The sequence below is a fragment of the Lycium ferocissimum genome, chromosome 10 (genome assembly GCF_029784015.1).
Source record: "Lycium ferocissimum isolate CSIRO_LF1 chromosome 10, AGI_CSIRO_Lferr_CH_V1, whole genome shotgun sequence".
NCBI lineage: Eukaryota > Viridiplantae > Streptophyta > Magnoliopsida > Solanales > Solanaceae > Lycium > Lycium ferocissimum.
Window position 1 is genome coordinate 13,561,446 of NC_081351.1, and position 19,585 is coordinate 13,581,030.

A 19,585-nucleotide genomic window follows, 5' to 3' on the forward strand; every position below is an offset into this window, starting at 1 on the left:
GGTTTACCACTTGTATTTTATTGTTTTAGGTGTACAATGTTAAATTAAACAAAGTTTCTGCCGTGTTTGAAGCGATCCGTTTAAGACTGTTTATCGTTACGATAGATATAAAAGGGAAATGCAGTGATGTATGCAACTAAGGCATCCTAGGGAAATGCAGTGATGTATGCAGCTGAGGCATCCTAAGAGATAGATAGACTTGATCAATTCGATCAGGCACCAACATTTCACATCTTTCAACACATGCAAAAAAGGATGGGATTATTTCGTTTAAATCCCTGCGGCCAAACTTAATTACCGCCAACAACCCCAATATACAAAACTTATACACTGAGTTATTTTTTTATTTTTTATTTTTATTTTTTATATATATATATATATATATATATATATGTATATGTATATTATACGTATAGTATATGTATATTATATATATATATATGTATATGTATGTAAATATACAAAACCTATATATTTGCTGGCCATTTTATAAACTAGATCACCCAAAGGTATTGGGCCGTAATTTTCCCAAGAAGTATCTCGCACTATGTGCAGACTTGTAGATTTAAGGTAAGGCTTGTATGCATGAAAATACAAAATTTGTACGCTATTGATGGAACAGAACAATGCAAGTCCTTTTTCAAGCAAAAGAGTAAAGTATTTGCCTTTGTTGATATATAAGATCTATGTTGCTCGAACTCTTCAAAAATATTGACGGATGCATGTCGGATCAGTGCATTATTGGAGGACCCAAAATGGGTGGTGCGGCATTTTTGAAGAACTGAGCAACACAGCATAATCCGGACCATAGAGTATATCTCCAAAAGCTAGAAATCAGGCATTCAGCTAGATTTCCTGCTCAAGCAAAGTTTCCAAGTATTTCTCCACATAATCCAGGCCACACTGTGTTTTCACTACAGGTAATGTGGCAGGGACATCCAGATAGAATCTTGTATCCGACCCGTTGAGCTTGCCCCAAAGTTTAAGCTGTTTTCTTGCTGCTTTAACGGCTGCTCTTGTGGCACAATGAACTGAGGATGCCAAAAGCAGTGGCGGTTCACCAGATGCTGCAAAAAAAAATCTTTATCGTCGAATCAACAATATACACAGATAAATGGACATATACCATTTTGAGGAGACTTCAAAGTGAGATTTGCTTTACCCCTATAACTGGAAATAAAGGAAATGGCTTCACAAACTCATTTTTCAGCATCATAATATGTGGCATTCTCTAAGCTAAACTCTTTTTTAATGAAATGTGGGTTTCTTTCATTTTTGGCCCGTTGGCCAAACTAAATTACGGGCGCTAGCCAAAACATACAAAACCTATACACTGATTATGTATATTTTATGTATAGTGTATGTATATTATATGTAGTATATGTATATTATATGTATATTTATACTTAAACATACAAAACCTCTACATTTGCGGGTTATTTTGTAAATTAGATCACCGAAAGGCATTGGATGTAATTATCTCAAACATATATACATATTTATTTACAGTCAACCTAATGGAGATTGTGTATGAGAATTCACTCACAAGTCATCCTAGCAGTATTAAGAAACAAATGAAAAAATATGAAATCTCGTCTGAGTGATGGAATAAAGAAAGAAGAGTACCTTTAGACGAGAGAACACGTTTCTTGTGATGTCCGCTGTTTAGCACTTGAACATTGAAATTTTTGGGTATTGTGTCAATTGTGGGGATCTTATATGTCCAAGCGCTATCTGAAACAACCAATCCGTCTGCGTTTGTAAGATATCCTTCGAGCATAAAATATCCAATCCCTTGTACAAAAGCCCCTTCAATCTGCAAGAAAATATATTCCACGATTTAGAAGGCCAACCCAGAGACGTAACCCGGCAACAAGGATAACTTTATTGATATTAAGGAGGTGATCAATAGGATTCTTCATGGAAACAATCACTATTCCGACATCATTGACGATTGCAGGTCTATGGTGGCTAAGCTAGGATGACCAACTATAAAGAATATCTATATAGAAAAAAAGGGGCTTTTTTCATTTTTGGCCCCTCGACCAAAATTAATTACTAGCATAATATAAAAAACATATACATTGATTATGTATATTACATACATATTGTATGTATATTTGTGCAGACTGTATATTGTATGTATATATATACTTAATATACAAAACCAATACATTTGCTGGCTATTATATTTTTGAATGGTCAATAAATGTAATTATCCCAAGAAAAAAAACATGGTAACTTTTGAGAGCTTAATGTTGGAAAATTTTGAGACTTAATGTGTAAATCAACAACAAAGATCCAAAACTTCAGGGGGGAAGGATGTATGCAGGATTTCTTACCCCTACCTTTGTGGGGTAGAGAGGTTGTTTCCGATAAACCCTCGGCTAAAAAGAAACGTAACCGATGCAGGATTGCAAGGTAATAATGTTGTAAAATTTATTGCCAAATTATGATCTATTTGTCCAAGACGAGTCAAACCTTGTACTAATGTTTTCAGCTATTAGTAATATTATCCTATCCAGTGGAAAAAAACAAGGATTTCTTAGATGAATAAGACAAATTTAAATAAGCATACACAACTAAGAAAGGTTCTTCACAAGATTGAATAACAGCTACCGTCATATACTTCTTAATTGTTTAAGGAAATCGCATTATAAAAGCTAGAACTTGATGTAAATTGAGGCAAATTTTCAGTATACCTGTCCCATATCAACAGCTGGGTTCAAGCTCTGTCCACAGTCATATATAATATCCGATTGCAAAATTTTTGTTTCTCCTGTCAGGATATCTATCTCCACCTGCAAAACCAACATTTTGTTTGTGAGTTTCCATTAAAAGGTGCTTTACAGAGGATTACGGGGTTGCTTAAATGCTCCATAACTAGAATATCCGCGAAGTGTTTAGCGCTCGTTAGAATATTGAGAATTGATGTAATCCTCAATGACGGAGGTGAAGCAAATAAGTCTTTCCACATTGAGCTAAAAGATTGAGTGGGAACAAAAAAGAGCTTTTTCCATTTCTGGCCCGTCGGCCCAAATTAATTGAGTGATAGCTACAATATACAATACATATACACTGATTATGCATATTATATGTATACGATATGTATATTACATGTATATTTGTACTTAATATACAAGACATATACATTTTCTGGGCTATACTTATTTGGATGGTCCAAAAAGGATATTATCCCAAAAAAGAAACAAGTTTACCTCGCTGACAGCAGCACCATAGTTCAGATATTGCATGGAGCTGGATTCTGGCACATAATAAGAATTTGCTGCTAAGTTTACTGCTTGAAATTGTGCCTGAGATGAGTAGGGGAGGATCAGAATTTGAACACTTCAATATTATTCGACGTGTAAATAAAGAATGTTATAAGAGATTCAGTTCACACAAAATGGATCAGGAGAACAGACAGAAAAGAGAAACCTGGCAAATCAGTGTAGTCCAATCAACGGAACCATTTTGTTCTTGCAATTTCATCTTCAGAGGGGTTAGTCTTTCAACTAATATTTTACAGCAAAGTCTAACTGCTTCACAGCTCGATTCAGATGTAGTGCTTCCAGCAGTAAACCCGCCTTGCACTAAGCTTAAAGTGTCTGCTTGTATGACACGTACTTTCTCCACAAGTTCTTCACTCCAACTACTTTCAATTAAACTAAGACCATAGGCAGTCATTTGCTTGACCTTTGTCCATAAACCTTGACCAATTTCAATACCTCCAACCTCTACAACTACCGATCCATCCGACAGAATGCTTACTTTTCCAGGCGTTGGTCGTTGTGTAGATTCATATACAAGCGGCACTCGAGAAATGCCCCTTTTCTTCCATATATTTTTCTGGTTATATTGTTCTATCATCTCTCTTCTTTGAACGAAACTCGAGGATGTGGCCAACTTATCAATGATACTTGGCAAAGTATAATCACCTATATCTCCTGCGCTATGCTCGTAGAATAACGTTAGACTTTCAAAGGTATGAATATTTTCATTTCTGATGGAGTCCGCCTCCAGAGACAGTACACTTGCTACATGTTCCATTATAGCTTCGGCAACATAAGATCCTTGCACCTCCCCGGGCCCACGCATAGCTGATTTGCTGGAGAGGTTCGTCTTACATACTTTTATATCAAAAGATAAAGCACCCCAATCATACTTTTTGAGAGCCGCGATATGACGGGGCTAACATCTTCGGTGATCCCAGCATTTACCAATATATCAAGATGTAAGGCGGTGATTTTTCCATTTGACTTGAATCCAACAGTGTATGTTATTTTCATGGGGTGTCTCCCTCCTGCCATTATCATGTCAGTCTTTCGGTTGACATATATCCTGACAGGGCGTTGTAACTTGAGCGCTGCAAGTGCACAGGCAGTGGAGACCTAACAAGTCATGTATGATTTTCACAACAGAACTGGAAATGCTGTTGCAACAGATATAAAGAGAAGGAGAAAGAAAAAGAGAAATATATAGAGGGATTATTCATGTCTTCAGTTGTCATTTCATAGTTTATCTGGATCCATGCATTTATATCTATCATTTGAATATTAAGATTCCAAGCTAATCAATCTCATGAAATTTTCGCACATAATTGGAAAACATAGAAGACGTTAGAATTAAGAGGACATCAGAATTTTTTATTAAAAAAAATGGTGACATTCTCTACTTGCTTAGTTACGGAATCTGCAAAGCCACTAAAAGAGATACTCCCACCGTCCCAATTTTATGTGATGGTTTTTGACTTTTGAAAGAAATGAAGACTTTTGAAACTTTTGGTTTAAAACAAGCCATCTATATTTGTGTGGATATAAATCATTTTAGCAAGAGTAAAATGAGAAGTTTAAAGTTAAAATGTTCTAAATATATAGAAAGGCATCATTTTTTTCGCGAGAAATAAAAAGGAAAGAGTGTCACATAAATTGGGACGGAGGGAGGAGTTTATTACAACAGAACCACACAATGGAAAAAGGAAACTTGAGAAAATCTTATTTAAAATTTCTGTGAACTGGAATGTGCACGAGGTACTTGTATCACCTTCTATTAATTCTACCTAAGCATATCAATAGCTGCTTACGAACTTTCTTTCTCATCCTACTATCGAAGACTCCCACAAACTTTAGCCATGTTTTCCACATATCACCGCACTACTATGATCACATTGTTTAGAGGACATGCACATTTACAGGTCTCAATAACAGAAAAAATTGGGATTTTGTATACTTATATTTAATATACAAAACATATACATTTAACGGCTATTATGTTTTAGAGCGGTCCAAAAATGTAATTATCCCAAAAAAGTTCATGTCAAACTTAATCTCGCTGGGAAGGCATAAGGTCTTTTCACCTATAAACCTTCCATGTCGACAAAGAGTTGATTTAAATCTATAATATTAGGGACAAAGAACCAACTAATGATCCAAAAGTTCATCCAAGCAGAAAATTTATGTTTTTCTCATTTTCTCTATATTAGAAGTAACAGATACTCACCGGCATTGCTCTCACTGCCTTGCCTCCAAAGCCACCTCCAACCCTTCTTGTAACGACACGGATGTTATGCTCGGGGACACCAAGACAACTAGCAATTACACTACCTGCATACTCGGGGCATTGACTTGATGCATAGACAACCATACAGTTATCTTCATCTGGAACAGCTAGAGCAGTCTGTGTCTCCATATAAAAATAGTACTGAGACCCAAGTCTCACCTGCAAAGATTATTAGCAGGGCCAACCACTGATAAACTTGAACTATTGAAGACATAATTTTAAGTAAATGAAATGTGCTCTTTCTAACCCCGTAAACTTTTAGATGAGATGGTCACACACTTCAACATGAACCATAAGTAAATTTTACGGATTTTTCATTTTGGCCCGTCGGACGAAATTAATTACAGTCGCTAGCCAAGATATTACAAAACATATACATTGATCATGTATATAATATGTATATTTTTATGTATATTATATGTATATTTATGTATACAACATGTATATTTATACTTAATATACAGAACATATACATTTGCGGGCTATTATTTTTTAGGGCAGACCAAAAAAGTAATTAAATTTTATAGATAAACATATTTGATTCCAACTCGCAGGAAGTGAGATTTCAAGAACTTACTTAAAAGAAATCACTGGTGAACAAATCAAAAGTACCTCAGCAGAGAGGATCTTGTGGTCAGCTTCAGCCATTTCTTTTGAGAAATCACCAACTTCTTTTGGATATAGAAATGGTGGGACTTGGAAAAAACTGGATTTCTGAACGGCTTCCTCAACGGTTAAAATAGGAGAATCTATATTTTCAGCGTCATATTCAACAATGGCCATGCTTGCAGCCACATCAGCAGACTTCTGACTTTCAGCAACCTAAGTTATTTGAAAATAACATTGAACATAAAAGAAATAGTTTAATAATGTCCTCTCTAGAGAAGTATATGAGCAATCATCTTGCCAAAACCTATTCTAGCAGAGAGATTGTTGAAACTAAGGGCTTACCACAAAAGCAATTCGGTCACCAGCGTATCGAGCGACATCATCTGCAAATAAGGGTTCAGGACCGAAAATGGTCTTAGATCCTATATTTGCCCCTCTGCTCGGGATATCCTTAAAAGTAATAATGGCAGTAACTCCATCAGGTAATGAATTAGATCCAAAGTGTATGCCCTTTACCCCTGCTAATGGTCTTGTACTATAGATAAATGCTCCATATAGGCAGTTTGGTGGTGATGGAATGTCATCTACATAAACAGCTTCACCTGCAATTTTAATCGCTTTTTTCAGTAATGTAATAAAACATCTGTTTTTTTTTTTTTTCAAAGATTAAAACGTCTGAATCTGAATACACATCTGAATATTTAGATATTGTATCTGGATCTGAACACTGAATAATTAAGATTGTTTTTTCAGCATCCAAATGTGAACCTTCTTTCCCACTAATTCTTTGAGTAGAATAAGGGACGATTAAACCTCAAAAAGGGACAGCATTCTAAATTCATCCAAACGTAAACCTATACTGTATAGAACTAATAAAACCAAAGTACATAAGAAGAAATGATGATCACATCTGATTGAGAAAAACTCTTAAATCTAACCATCTTCAAACAAAGCCACAGCCAAGTTTAAGCCTTCCAAGATAAAAATAAAGGACAAGTCATAGGGGTGGGAAAATTAAGGAAATTTATAACCTAAACACATGAACATGTAGTGATATAAAAGAATATTATTCCAGCTTTACCTGTACCAGAGGCTCGATAACAATCCCCGTCATAGTTACATACATGTTTACCTAATAGCAAGTAACCTGCTTCCTTAACTCATTTATCTTCCTCAAGCATTAAACCATTTAAATACTATACATAAGTTTCAACAAGTAAGTCTTCTGATGACATGAAATATGTAGATAAACTAAGTTACTGGGACGGACTAACAACAGCAGAAAATGAAAAACACATCTTTTTCTACATTAAAACATATCAACCATATTTGCAATTGTTGAATAGTCTAAAGTAGTTGTGCAATAGGTTTCAGCATAGTTACTTTCTCCTATACAGTTCCTCTTAAGGCTGGGTCAATAACACACTTTCTTGTGAGACACACTGCACCTCTCAGATAAGATAAACAGATATTTAGTTTACAAAAATACAGAAAAAGGGAAAAGAAAAAAAAAACATGCACAAAACCTAGTATACATTGACAAGATAACGATAGGTGATTCAATCCGGTACATAAGAATCTCCAACTCAATTCAACTTGAAAATTTTACAAAGGTAATACATGTAGACCTTTAATTAGGTGGGCTTTTTCAGTTTTGGCCCAACGGAGGAAATTCATTACGGGAGCTAGCCAAAATATATAAAACATATACACCGGTTATGTATATTAATATATGTATATTACATGTATATTTGTTTAGAAAATATGTATATTATATGTATATTTGGCGTGTCACTGACCAATTTATACACAGTTGTCAACATCAAAGCCACAAATAGGACGCAAAATGACATAAAAACTCAGGTTACATGCATGAGGTGAAATAAAATACAAAAGGGGAAAGGCAAACAGACCAGAAGCTTGCATGGAGGCTCCAAACTTTTTCATTGGTTCACCCACTGGATAGTACTCTTTGCTTGATTCCACAACCTGCTTAGCAGATGATAACAGTATCTCCGGTTTCCCTTCACTAATATAACCGTCTTTGTTACTAATTCTGTTTAACAACCCACCAGATACCCTGGGACCAACATTGGCGAAGCGAAAAAGGAACTGGAAAAGAAAACTGACTACCATGCTTGACCTGTAATGTGCGTGTGAAGTCCCATCTTCAGGTACTATGGCTTGCTTGACTAAATTAAGTGCTTCCAATAATACATTAACGTTTAATATCTTCCCAGTTAGATATTCCTCTACTTTTTTGGCCCTTCTCGCATGCTTTGTGCCATAAGCACCAAAAGCCAACTGAATATCATTTATCAGGACCTCATTCCCGTGGGGAGAAACATCAGCAAGGAAAGCAGCATTTACATATGCCAATGCATTTCCTAGAGGTCGTGGTGAAGCTCGATAGGTTTCAAACAAAAACGTAGAACTGGTTGAACTCCCTTCCTTTTTAAATGGAATCGAAAAATTAAGCAGCACGCTTCTTGCATCTAGTAGTGGCCTCGCTAAGAACTCCTCGAATGTGAGTTTTTCATGTCCTTGACTGGTCATTATGCAGATAGTAGCACCTAAGACAAAAAATAATGTAGCGATATCGGAAGGAAAACCGTTCCTCTGGGCCATAATCAAATTTCCCCCAACACTAGCAGAGTTTCTAACAAATGGTGAAGCAATCTTCTCCATATGCTGAGCCAACTTTTGGCTAACCAGCTTTCCGTACGAACTTGAATTAGTTTTATTTTCCTCTTTCAAGAATGAAATAAGTTTAGAGATAGTCACAGTAGCCCCTACTTCAATTCCTATGTGATCTAATTTGAGGACTGAAAGGTCATGGATATATCTCAGATCAATATATCAGTCATAACGCTCGGTTTCCTTGTAATATCCAGTGCCTGTGTTACCGACAACAAGCTTAATACTTGCCTCATTTTCAAACAAATCCGAGTGCAACAAACTTCGAAGCTCGTCAACAGAAACTGGAGTGTCCCATGGATACTTGCTGGAGTCCAAACATGCGGCAGATTCACTTTTCAAGAATTGAGGAAATGTAGTAAAATTCTTACTCGGGTCGTAAGGAGGTAACTTACTCAATTTTATATCCCTGGAATCTTCATTTTTCCAAAAAGAATTGAACCCCAAATCCTCTATATCCACATCGGCTGCGAAAGTCTTGCAGGCATCAGCAATGGGCCGGTATCCAGTACACCGACAAAGGTTCCCCACTATAGACTTTTCGGCTTCAGATGCAGTCAACTTAGACTTTTCTTTATCAGCATTGATAAGAGCTGAGAAAAAGGACACACACATTCCAGGAGTGCAATATCCACATTGAGAAGCGTGAAAACCTGCAAACCTTTCGTGAATTGAGTGGAAACCGCTCTTGTTGTTTCCAAGGCCATCACTTGTAGTAATTGCACAACCATGTAAACTGCAAAGAAGTGTAAGGCATGAACTCACGCTAAAATCTTCAACCCGTTTAAGCTGAGGATCATACTTTGACAGAAGAACAACACAAGCACCACAACCACCTGCAGCCATTCAAATTAGGAGCTGAATAACTCTCTCATTTTGTGCTTTAACATCAGATTCATAAAAGATTCAAGTTGACGAGCTGAAAACTTCTTCAAAGACTTCCAAAGTAAAAAGGATCTCAAGCTTATCTAAGTTTACCAACAGAATAAGAAAGTGGCATACCTCACATTAACTTGCGTTCTTTAAATTTTAGATCAATACAGAAGATATGCATAAGATTTTACCACTGGCTCTCGTAGCTTCCTAACAATCAGAAAAGAAAAGGAATAGCAAAGACGAAGTAGTAACCTATAAAAGGAAAACATCCAATTACTACAAAAGGAAAAAAGAACAGTAGCCAATTCAACACGAGCCACATAGTTTCAATCCTTATAGCACTGCTCGATTTCTCTACATAACAGAATTTTTGAAGTCAGCCCGAGAAAAAGCAAGAGCTTAGCTAGCACATTGCAGAGAATTTAGTCATATAGTCACTTCATAACTATCTCTTCAGAGCAAGGGGTAAAGCGTTCATACAGAAAATTTCTGGTCAACCCTCAGGACAGCAAAAATACTTAATAGCAAGAACTAAGGGGTGTGTTTTGGTATGGAGGAAAACATTTTCCTTTATACCAAACACAACCTAAGAATTAAGCACATTTAGAAACACCTAGTTTCCAAGAAACAGCAAAAAAGAAAAAAGAATACAGAAGGAGCCAACACATTACAACAAAAATACCAATATCAAAAAGTCCAATGCTTTTAGCATTTTTTGTGCACTTTGCACCAAAACAAACATATGTACTCAGTACTCACAGATTACATCTAAAATTTCAACAAAATTTTAAATTTTGAACTCATAATTTCAAAAGTCAATTAGTTCAACACTAAGGGTGTGTTTGGTATGGAGGGAAGTATTTTCCAATTTTCCGGTTGGTCAAAATCCTTTTGCAAACATTTTCTCTAAGAAAATAAATTTCTTAAAAATGAGGTAAATGGAAATAGGGAAAAACAAGTTCAATAAGTGGCCCTTCCAAGTTCATTGTCTTTATCTCCACCGAACCCCCACTCCCCACCCACTAGTGTTTTGCTAAATTACGTGTAAATGCTTTGGGGATAGTATTTTTTTCCTTATTTACCAAACACTAGAAAATAAGCAAGAAGCTCATTTGTTTTCCAAGAAAATATTTTCTAGAAAAACATTTCCGCCTCTATACATATACACAAAGGGAGAGGAAGGAGTATTGACCTTCACCACAGCCAAGTTTGGGACTTTTGAAGCAAGTCTGAGTGCGCAAGAACTGAAGCAAAGTAGTTGAAGGGTCAACACTAGCAACCTCAAATCTTTTCCCATTCACAGCAAATACCAACATCCCATTTTTCACTATCTCCTCCATTTCTACTCTCCAAACAATAAACTTAAAATAAGGTGTCAAGACTCCAAAAACCTCTTAACTTTTTGTGTTCTTATGACTGATTTCAATTTGGGTGTTATCAGATATGCATAACAAACAACATGTAGATTAATCAATCCCTTTAAATTATTGTAATTATGAGCCAATTATTGAAGGGAAATCAGAGAACATTGGGTTTTAAGTTAAAAAGCTTCTTTTCATTTGTTGTGTGCTAATGCAAAAGAATCTAAAGGTTGAGGATTACGATGGAAAGAGCATTTATTTAAGAAGAATCTAACAAAAGTAACAGTAAAAGCACCGACTTTTAAGTGCAGTTGGCTGGGGAAAAAGACACTGTCAGTCCTTTCAAATTCCAATTTCCGACAATGTACATTTTCCACAATTTTTATCTGTTCCCCTTTTCTCCTTTTTTGTCTTTTCTATTTTTAACCTTCTTTTTGGGAGTCCGGAACCTAAATGATCCAAAAAAAACATGAAATGAACCAAATGTCTCAAGAGAAAAAATTGGTACAAATATCCTCTTCATGCAGTAAATTGCTGCGTTAAAAGATTTAATTGTAACGGCTCAGTTAAGTCCTTTAACGTAGTAATTTACTGCGTTATACTGATGTAGACAACGAAATTTTATCGAATTTGAAATACGACTTTATAAGATGAGTTTAATCCATCTTCAGACTCCAAAGTCGGTTAAAGATTTAAGCTTGGACTACTCGAAGGAACCCTAAAGAGAACGCCTATACAGGCATATCAAATATCCCATAAACTCATGGGAATTCAACAAGAGGTCGATATGTGGCCGGATGTTTCTTGACAATCAAATACTTTAAGAGGATCCACAATATCCTTTCATAGAGATCAAATACATCCAAGAAAGTCCACGCACATCTAAATACAAATCATTCTACGTTCAAGAAATACGCTACTAATGGCCCTCGAATTACGGAGAAATCTAGGAGAGAAGAATCAAGGGAATAAACAGATTTGTACCTGCAATATTCATCAATAAAATCTCTGTTTCAACATATTTATTTGTGGTTTGCAGTTATTTTCAGCATATCAAAAATTTGTTTCAAACAAATGAATTGTATAACGCAAGAATTTCCTGCGTTATACAAGTCAATAAAACTAGGGCAGAACCTCCATTTTCCAACACTTCTCCATTCTCCTCCATTTTTCACTCGTTTGCCATACTTTGCCCCCCTATAAATCATGTCTCAAAACTTTGAATCATCGTTTCATGCTATAGAACCCCATATATGTTATTGCGGTGATATTGTCGGCTCAAAATATCAAGGACCCAAAAAAATTCGAGCCATCATTTTTGGCGTTGTAAAGTGCCCATCGTTTAAGAAGACCTGACAAAAGTAGCACTAAAAGCACCGACTTTAAGTGCAGTGGGCTGGGGAAAAAGACACTATCAGTCTTTCATTATTCTTTTAGTTTTTACAAAAGGAAAATAAAAAATTCATTTATTTCTTCAATTTTCAAAAATATCCTCCATTTAATTTGGGTCAAAAATACCCCTCCCGTCATTAAAGTTTTCAAATATTCTCCAAGAACTATCTTGCGTAATTTAAATGAAATGCCCCAAAATAACCGATTTCATTTTTGGGATAATTTAAAACACCTTACTTTTAAATTCATATTCGGACTCACTTTTTCACATTTGGAGCCACTATGGCATTTGCGGGTACCTATATGAGTTTTTTATTTAACTTTTTAAAAATGAAATTGGATTATTTTAGGGATTTCTGTTAAGACATGGGTATATTTAAAAATTTTAATGATCGGAGGGGTATTTTTTACCCAAATTTATAATTGAGGATATTTTTAATTCTTTTCTCAAAGTAGAGGAGTATTTTTTACCCTTTTTCGTTTTACAAATTCCAACAATGTACAGTTTCCACAATTTTATTTGTTCCTTTATGTCTTTATTTTCTCCTTTTCCCCTTCCTTTTTGGGACAAATGAACTAAAGAAGATTTAAAAGGTTTTCTTTAACCTAAAGACTAAGAGTTTTTTTGGGTTTTTTTTTTTTTTTTTTGTTTTTGTTTTGTTTTTTTGTTTTTATATATATTTATTATTATTATTATTATTATACAGAAGGTAGGGAAGAGGAAAAGGGAAAGGGGATACAAGGTGGAATCGACTCTCACCAATAAGTTAATGGGAAATTATAAGGTAAATTATCGTGCAGTTCTCAATAATGAAGAGATTATTATATATAAATTAGTTATTTTAAAAGGATATTTTTGTCTATTATTAATGTGAAAATTATTATTTTTCTTATGCACCAACCAAAAACTATATTATCTTATGGGAAAGTGCATAGATAGTCGATGTTGTGAACACTTAAATGCTCACCAACTAAGTCCTTTGATTGAAAGCTGAAACAAACTATTACAATGAAAAGCTATCAACTAAGGCAATACAAAAGATACTAAGCATGGAGTCGAAGGAAGGGGATGAGAAGATACAGGAATATTCAAGATACAAATGCTAAGAAGGGGATGAAAGGAACAAACTTTTCTCAACAATATTTGCATAACCTAATTGCTCCAGGCACTATCAATCATCTAGATTCCAAACATAGCCACTTAATATGGTGTTGAGTTGCTTTTGCCAATTGGTTAATACCGATTGGAGTCCATTCATAACAGTCGATTTTGGGACCATCCTTTTGAGTGATGGACGAAGTTTATAATTTATTGTAAGCTTAACCACTCAGAAACAACTTCCAAGCATACACGACTGAAATTGCATGTGTAGTTTGGCGAGTGTGGGTTGCGAAGGTCAAGCTTCCAACATTTGTGCTTGATTTTAGCTTTTTCGGGGCCAAACTTCAGACATTCGGAATTGAAAGTAGTTTTTTGTAAGTTTGAACTACCAATCTTCATCCCGCCAATATTTCTAAGTTTTTCCAACAATATTCATTTGATTAGACTCAATTTTCATATTTGAAATTCAAGACTCACCCACGTAATTTAAATGAAAGGCACGACATAAGGGAGGGAGGTGTGGTGGGATAAGGAAAACACTTTTTTATATTCGAAATTCAGGACTCACTTTTTCAAGTTTGCAACAATGGCGATTTGCTAATGTTTTCAAACTTTTACGACACTAACTATTTCCTCTAAAACTCACTGCTTTAAAGCATAATACTTCAATTGATATAGATTTTTTTTTTAAAAAAACTATAATACAATAACTTTAGAAAAAAAGAAGAAGCTGAGGGTATTAGTTTTCTGAAGTTTGCCTATCCTGCCATACTGGCTATGAATACAATGTGCCTTAAATAGCACGGTAAAAGGTGGTTACCCGGTGAAATTAACGCTTATAATATGCATGGTTTATGGTAAAAGATAATTGCAAAGAATATGAATAAAGCAAGCATATATACTTTAAAAAAAAAAAAAATAGAAAAGGATGTAAAAACGAGACATGCAGTTCACATGGAAGATTATTCCAACTTTTCTCATGCTTAAAGAATAGATTCCTACAAATTCTTTAAGGAACCCTCTCTTTCCCATGTAGAAAACAAATGTTAATTGGTGCATAAGTTTTCAAAATATTCTTAAAGAAGGATCAAGAAATATAGAAATTCATTAATGGTCAATATCATAAAGACATTGCTTTGTGCTCATTATTCTATTTGCTGGATGTATACTTTTTTTTTGCGCGGATTGCCCTTCATTTGGGGTGGTCTTTAATTTTTTGCCTTCAAATTGGTGGTCTTTAAATTTTGTCCCTCAAATTGGTGGTCCTTAACTTTTGCCCTCTGCCTTAAGACCCAAATTCTGCCTTGCAAAGGCAGAGGGTAAAAATGAAAGACCACCAATTTGAGGGGCAAAAAGTAAAGACCACCCCCAGCGAAGGGCAATCCTGCAAATTGCCCGGATGTATAAACTTTTCTCTTATTTCTCACTTGGAATTGAGCCTCCACTTCTGTAGTTTTACTGATTGTGCGTTCCTTCTATTAAATTAACTTTTTATAATCAAGAAATCTCCGAAGGTAATAGTCACAGGTTTGAAATTCAAGCTGATAATGGGACTATACTAGGATTTATCTGCAACAACATTTGAATTCATAACAAGTACTTCTTCACACATCACGCGTTGCGCTTTTACCACTAGAATGAAGCCTTGGGGGATATATTATGTTCCAGATGTCAAACTATGAACTCATTCCTCAAATAGGGATTTCCTAAAACTTGAGCCCCAAACTTTGTTTCCTATTTAGGAATTCTTCTAACTTCTTTTTCTTGTACAAGCAAACAATACTTGGCAAAGGTTTATAAATAAAGAAAGGCATGTAACTATGTATAAGGAATATTTAATTTGAAGTAAACAGAGAAAGAATCTCAATAAAGTTGTGTCTATATATAAATCTACAAACTTCTACCCTTTCTGAAATCAACAATAAAGAAATCCTTAACAGGAAATATTACAAAATCCGCAAAAGAAGAAAAAGGAACATGGAAAATGGATACAAAGATAGCTGCAGCCGCTGTAGCGATTCAAGAATATATGAAGATTTTGTGCCATCATCAGAAGTGGTTCATGGAAAAGACTATGACACTCTTCTCCTTAATCTTCCAGGTGCACTAACATTTTTTTGTCATCGATATTGTTTCGTCAAAAAATTTCATTGCTTAATATATAAATAAGAATTTTCTAAAAAAGAATATGTATATATATAATAGTTGAACAACATGCAAATAATGCAACATATACATTAATTTGGTACAAGAATTAAAGTCTTAGAACCCCATAGGCTTAGACGTGTTGGCGTTCAGACATAAAAAATGTGATAATTGAAAGAAAAAAAAAAAAGTAGCATTTGAAAAAAAAGTTGAAAAGGAGTATGAAAGTTGAAATTGTGTTTGGACATGCATTTAACTTAAAGAAAATAAAAGTTTCGTGAGTGAATTTCACTTGAAAAACTTAGTCAAAATCACCTTTTCAAACTTGAACCCATCTTCAAAACTTTTTATTTATTTATTTATTTTAAAGAAAATCAGTCCAATAATATAACCAAACGCTATTTTAAATAAACAAACGGCTATCCTACCTACAGGCTACAAGTCCTATTGTAAAAATAAAACACACGCGCACAAAATGGTGGCTGCAATTTTAGACTAAAATAACAATTTTACTATATTGTCTATATGAGAGGAGATATTTTCAGAAAGAAAAAAGGAAGGCACGTACATTCCAAAATTCAAACTTCACTATTCACAGAATGATGACAAAATTCTCCCAAAAATCAAGTGTAATCGGATCAAAATGTGACGTCTTACACTATCTTTTTTCATGCCTTACTGAGAAGTCATGTATCATTATCAACAGGGTAGTTGTTACAATCATGTTTTCAACCTTAAGGAATATGTTCTATCTTCAGGGAGATATTGTTTTCAATGACCCCCGTATTGTTAAAGGTTCGTTTATAGCGCGTAAGCTTTGAAGCTCAGTTGTGCGCTTTAATATAGGCATCAAGGTGCTAAGGCATGTGTACCTTTGCTGATCAATTCCATCTTTAAGGACACAAATATGTGTGCAAAATCGATAAACCGAATTGAAAATTTATCGGTGTCAGCTTATCTGGTTAACGGTTTGAAAATGATTTTGTGTTTTTAATATTGGCCTTATCAATTCGGTTACCGGTTCGTTAAGTTTCCTTAACGGTTAAACCAATAACCCAATAAACTTGTGTTAAAATTTATCTATTCACCCCCTGATTATATAAAAGTGGCTTCAGAATGACTTTCAAAGAAGAAAAGGAAATTAAAAGGGAAGGAAGTACGTCTCTGATGTCGAGACCATTATATCGTATTGCGTGCCTGAGACTTCGTAGCCTACTATCATAGAAATGGATGTCATTTTAAGTCACTGTTGCCTTTTTAATAATATTTGACCTTGACATTCTAAAAGTTTTTTATTGAAGAAAGTGCATATTACTAAATGGAAACAAGAAGGGAAGGAAAAAATACATGGAGGAGCAGGTTGGTTGTTGGCTCACAGAAGACATTTTTTTTATCCGCTAAATCGAACCGAACCATTATATATGGACCACTAGCCGATAAAGATAACGAATTTCTTATTGATTTAGTTATCGGTTAAGCATATTTACAAATATCGATAAATCGTACCGAAAACATATAAAATCAAATCGAATCGACCGATAAGGTGGCTAGGCAAAACAACACATATATAACTTAATTATTTTTCCATTCTTTTGTCCATGTTTGTCTTTATAGTTACATTATCTTGCATTGCATTTCTATTTATTTTTTCATTAGCGCTTTTCTTCGCTAAAGTCCCTTTGATTTCGTTTTGCCCTTTAACACTCCAATAGGCCTTGGCGCTTTTTTGCTCTTTGTAGTAATTATTAGTTCGGAGACTTACGGGTCTTCTCCTTGCGGAAGCGGATCGTTTGCAGCAACCACGACTCAAATTACTGATCATTGAAAACCCTCACGAATGAATAGAAACCTTAGTTCCACAGCCTAAATATCCTATTTAGTTATGCAAAAAATTCTACTAATCCTAGCCGTTCTCTAGACGATTTAGAGTATGTCTTCCAACGCCCATAATGATGTCTATATAGACCGTATTAGGACTTGTTAGTTTAACTAATGGGCCTCTTATTTAGCTAGCACCCCTTATGGGTGTATAAGGCCCAAAACATATTTTTTACTAACACGCTTTTCGCTTTTGACCAGTCGGAATTACCAAATAATGAACATTTGAATTCTGTAGGTTTCAAGAAAGAAGAGGTGAAGGTTCAACTGTGCAAGAGTACAGGAATTCTGAAGATTAGTGGACAAAGACCAGTCAATAAATTATTGAGCTTTCAGAAGGAAATTCCTGTTTCAACAAATTGTGACAAAAGTAAAATTAGTGCAAAACTTGTAAATGGAATTCTTTATATTAAACATCCAAAACTTATAATAAGGAGTTCATCAAAAAAAAAAGATAAGGAATTGCCACCCTCAACCAGTGAACCAGAGCAGGATCACAAAACACAAGAAATGAACACTTCAAGAAATGAAATTAATGAGCAGGAGAATGCTGAGAATATCCCTGCTAAAGAAGAAGCCAAAGAAGAACCAAAGACCAGAGAAAAAACACAAGTTAAACCACACGATCAATCGATAAAAGATAACACAATGCGAACTACTAGTGATTTATTTGAAAAGCTAAAGGGGTCAAGGCAAGTCATAAACATATCCTTGGCTGCTCTGGTGGTTCTTGGTATCGGCCGCTATGTTATCAATGTGATGAGCTCTCCCAAGAAAGCTAAAGAATGAGACTAGCTAGCTTGTCTTCCTGCAATACAAATTTGAAAGTTGGGAAATTGTGCATTTCCTCTGCTGTGATTGTAAATAAAAGTTATAAAAGGTTTATTCTGAAATGTAATCAATGAATTTGTTATTTATCAAAACAAAGATCAGCATTTGAGTAAAGCTGGCATTAGTGCTAATGTGGTGAGATGGTTTATGTCACGTCACATGTGTACTCGCAGTAGTATTTAACCGTAAATAATAGTTAGAAGACTTACGGGGTTTTCCTTGTGGAAGCAAATCTACAACAACCATGACTAGAGTCACTAATAGTCAGACAAATTTCCTGTGTCCAGAGCCTAGATAGAATGTTTTATGTTCGCAAACCATAGCTGTCTTATTATGGTGGAAAACCTTATCTTTTCCAATATCCACAATAGTGTATTTATAGGTTATGGGCAGGATTTAGAAAGAGGATAAGCACATAAGCTAATTAACACCCCTTATTGATACGAGATCGGATGGCTCAAGTGCTCAACCTTCTCCAATGCCTTGTACTAGAAGCCAAGCCAAGAACTTTCAGGCCTTACAAGCCAAGTTCGTAGAGAATGAAGCTATGGAAGCCCTTGAAGACAACCATTGGAGAGCCTTCAAGCCATGGAAGATAGAATGGAGGAAGAGTTCAAGAGTCCAAGGCCCAATACTTGCCTCTTAAAGAAGCTCAAACGTTTGATATGTGGCTCCAATTGCAAGCTTGGATAGTTAAATGCCAAATATGGCTATTAGTTAAATAATTGTGGTTAGGCATGTAAAGGCCAAACTATATAAGCTTGCCTTAGCCTATTTTCATTCCTTACTTGTTGATTGATGAAGAAACTCTTATGAGAGTAGTTCTTCTTCAATTGAGTTTGGGTTAAGCCAGGATTAGCTAGTGTTAGGTAGTGGGAGGATTCCTTTAACTATTTACCTTGGTCACCTCTAGGATAAGATTTTCCATGCATGAGTTTAAGTTCCCTTCCCCCTTGGATTGAATCATATCTTTTTTGTTGATTGATAGGTGTTGGTAACCAATCCAATGTTGATCACATCAATTAGTGGATTTGATCCTTTCTTTCCTGCATTCTCCTCTCCTATTCTTCTATTTCATCTATTGATTTCTCCGATCTTTAATTTCCGCATATTTGTTGTTGTTTTCATACTTTCC

The 19,585-nt window shown here is 35.1% G+C and overlaps 2 protein-coding genes across 2 annotated transcripts; one reads left to right on the top strand and one right to left on the bottom strand.

Moving 5' to 3' along the window:
* Positions 1-557: 557 nt before the first annotated feature.
* On the bottom strand, positions 558-11,420 carry LOC132032524 (indole-3-acetaldehyde oxidase-like). Its single transcript, XM_059422154.1, is given in 11 exon segments — positions 558-1,067; positions 1,627-1,816; positions 2,703-2,801; positions 3,219-3,314; positions 3,439-4,190; positions 4,193-4,391; positions 5,500-5,718; positions 6,172-6,381; positions 6,511-6,770; positions 8,082-9,701; positions 10,934-11,420. Coding segments are annotated over 11 exon segments (4,014 nt in total). The 5' UTR covers positions 11,082-11,420; the 3' UTR covers positions 558-846.
* A 4,097-nt stretch (positions 11,421-15,517) lies between these two features.
* Positions 15,518-18,650, top strand: LOC132035100 (inactive protein RESTRICTED TEV MOVEMENT 2-like). Its single transcript, XM_059425411.1, has 2 exons — positions 15,518-15,697; positions 17,858-18,650. The coding sequence occupies exons 1-2, from the start codon at positions 15,574-15,576 to the stop codon at positions 18,406-18,408; spliced, it is 675 nt and encodes a 224-aa protein (XP_059281394.1). The 5' UTR covers positions 15,518-15,573; the 3' UTR covers positions 18,409-18,650.
* Positions 18,651-19,585: the final 935 nt, after the last annotated feature.

What these genes read in the sequence shown, in the direction of transcription:
- LOC132035100 (XM_059425411.1), top strand. Translation starts at nt 15,574, where the DNA reads ATGGAAAATGGATACAAAGATAGCTGCAGCCGCTGTAGCGATTCAAGA. An exon ending in TCTTCTCCTTAATCTTCCAG is followed by an intron (nt 15,698 to 17,857) that starts GTGCACTAACAT and finishes TGAATTCTGTAG; the next exon opens with GTTTCAAGAAAGAAGAGGTG.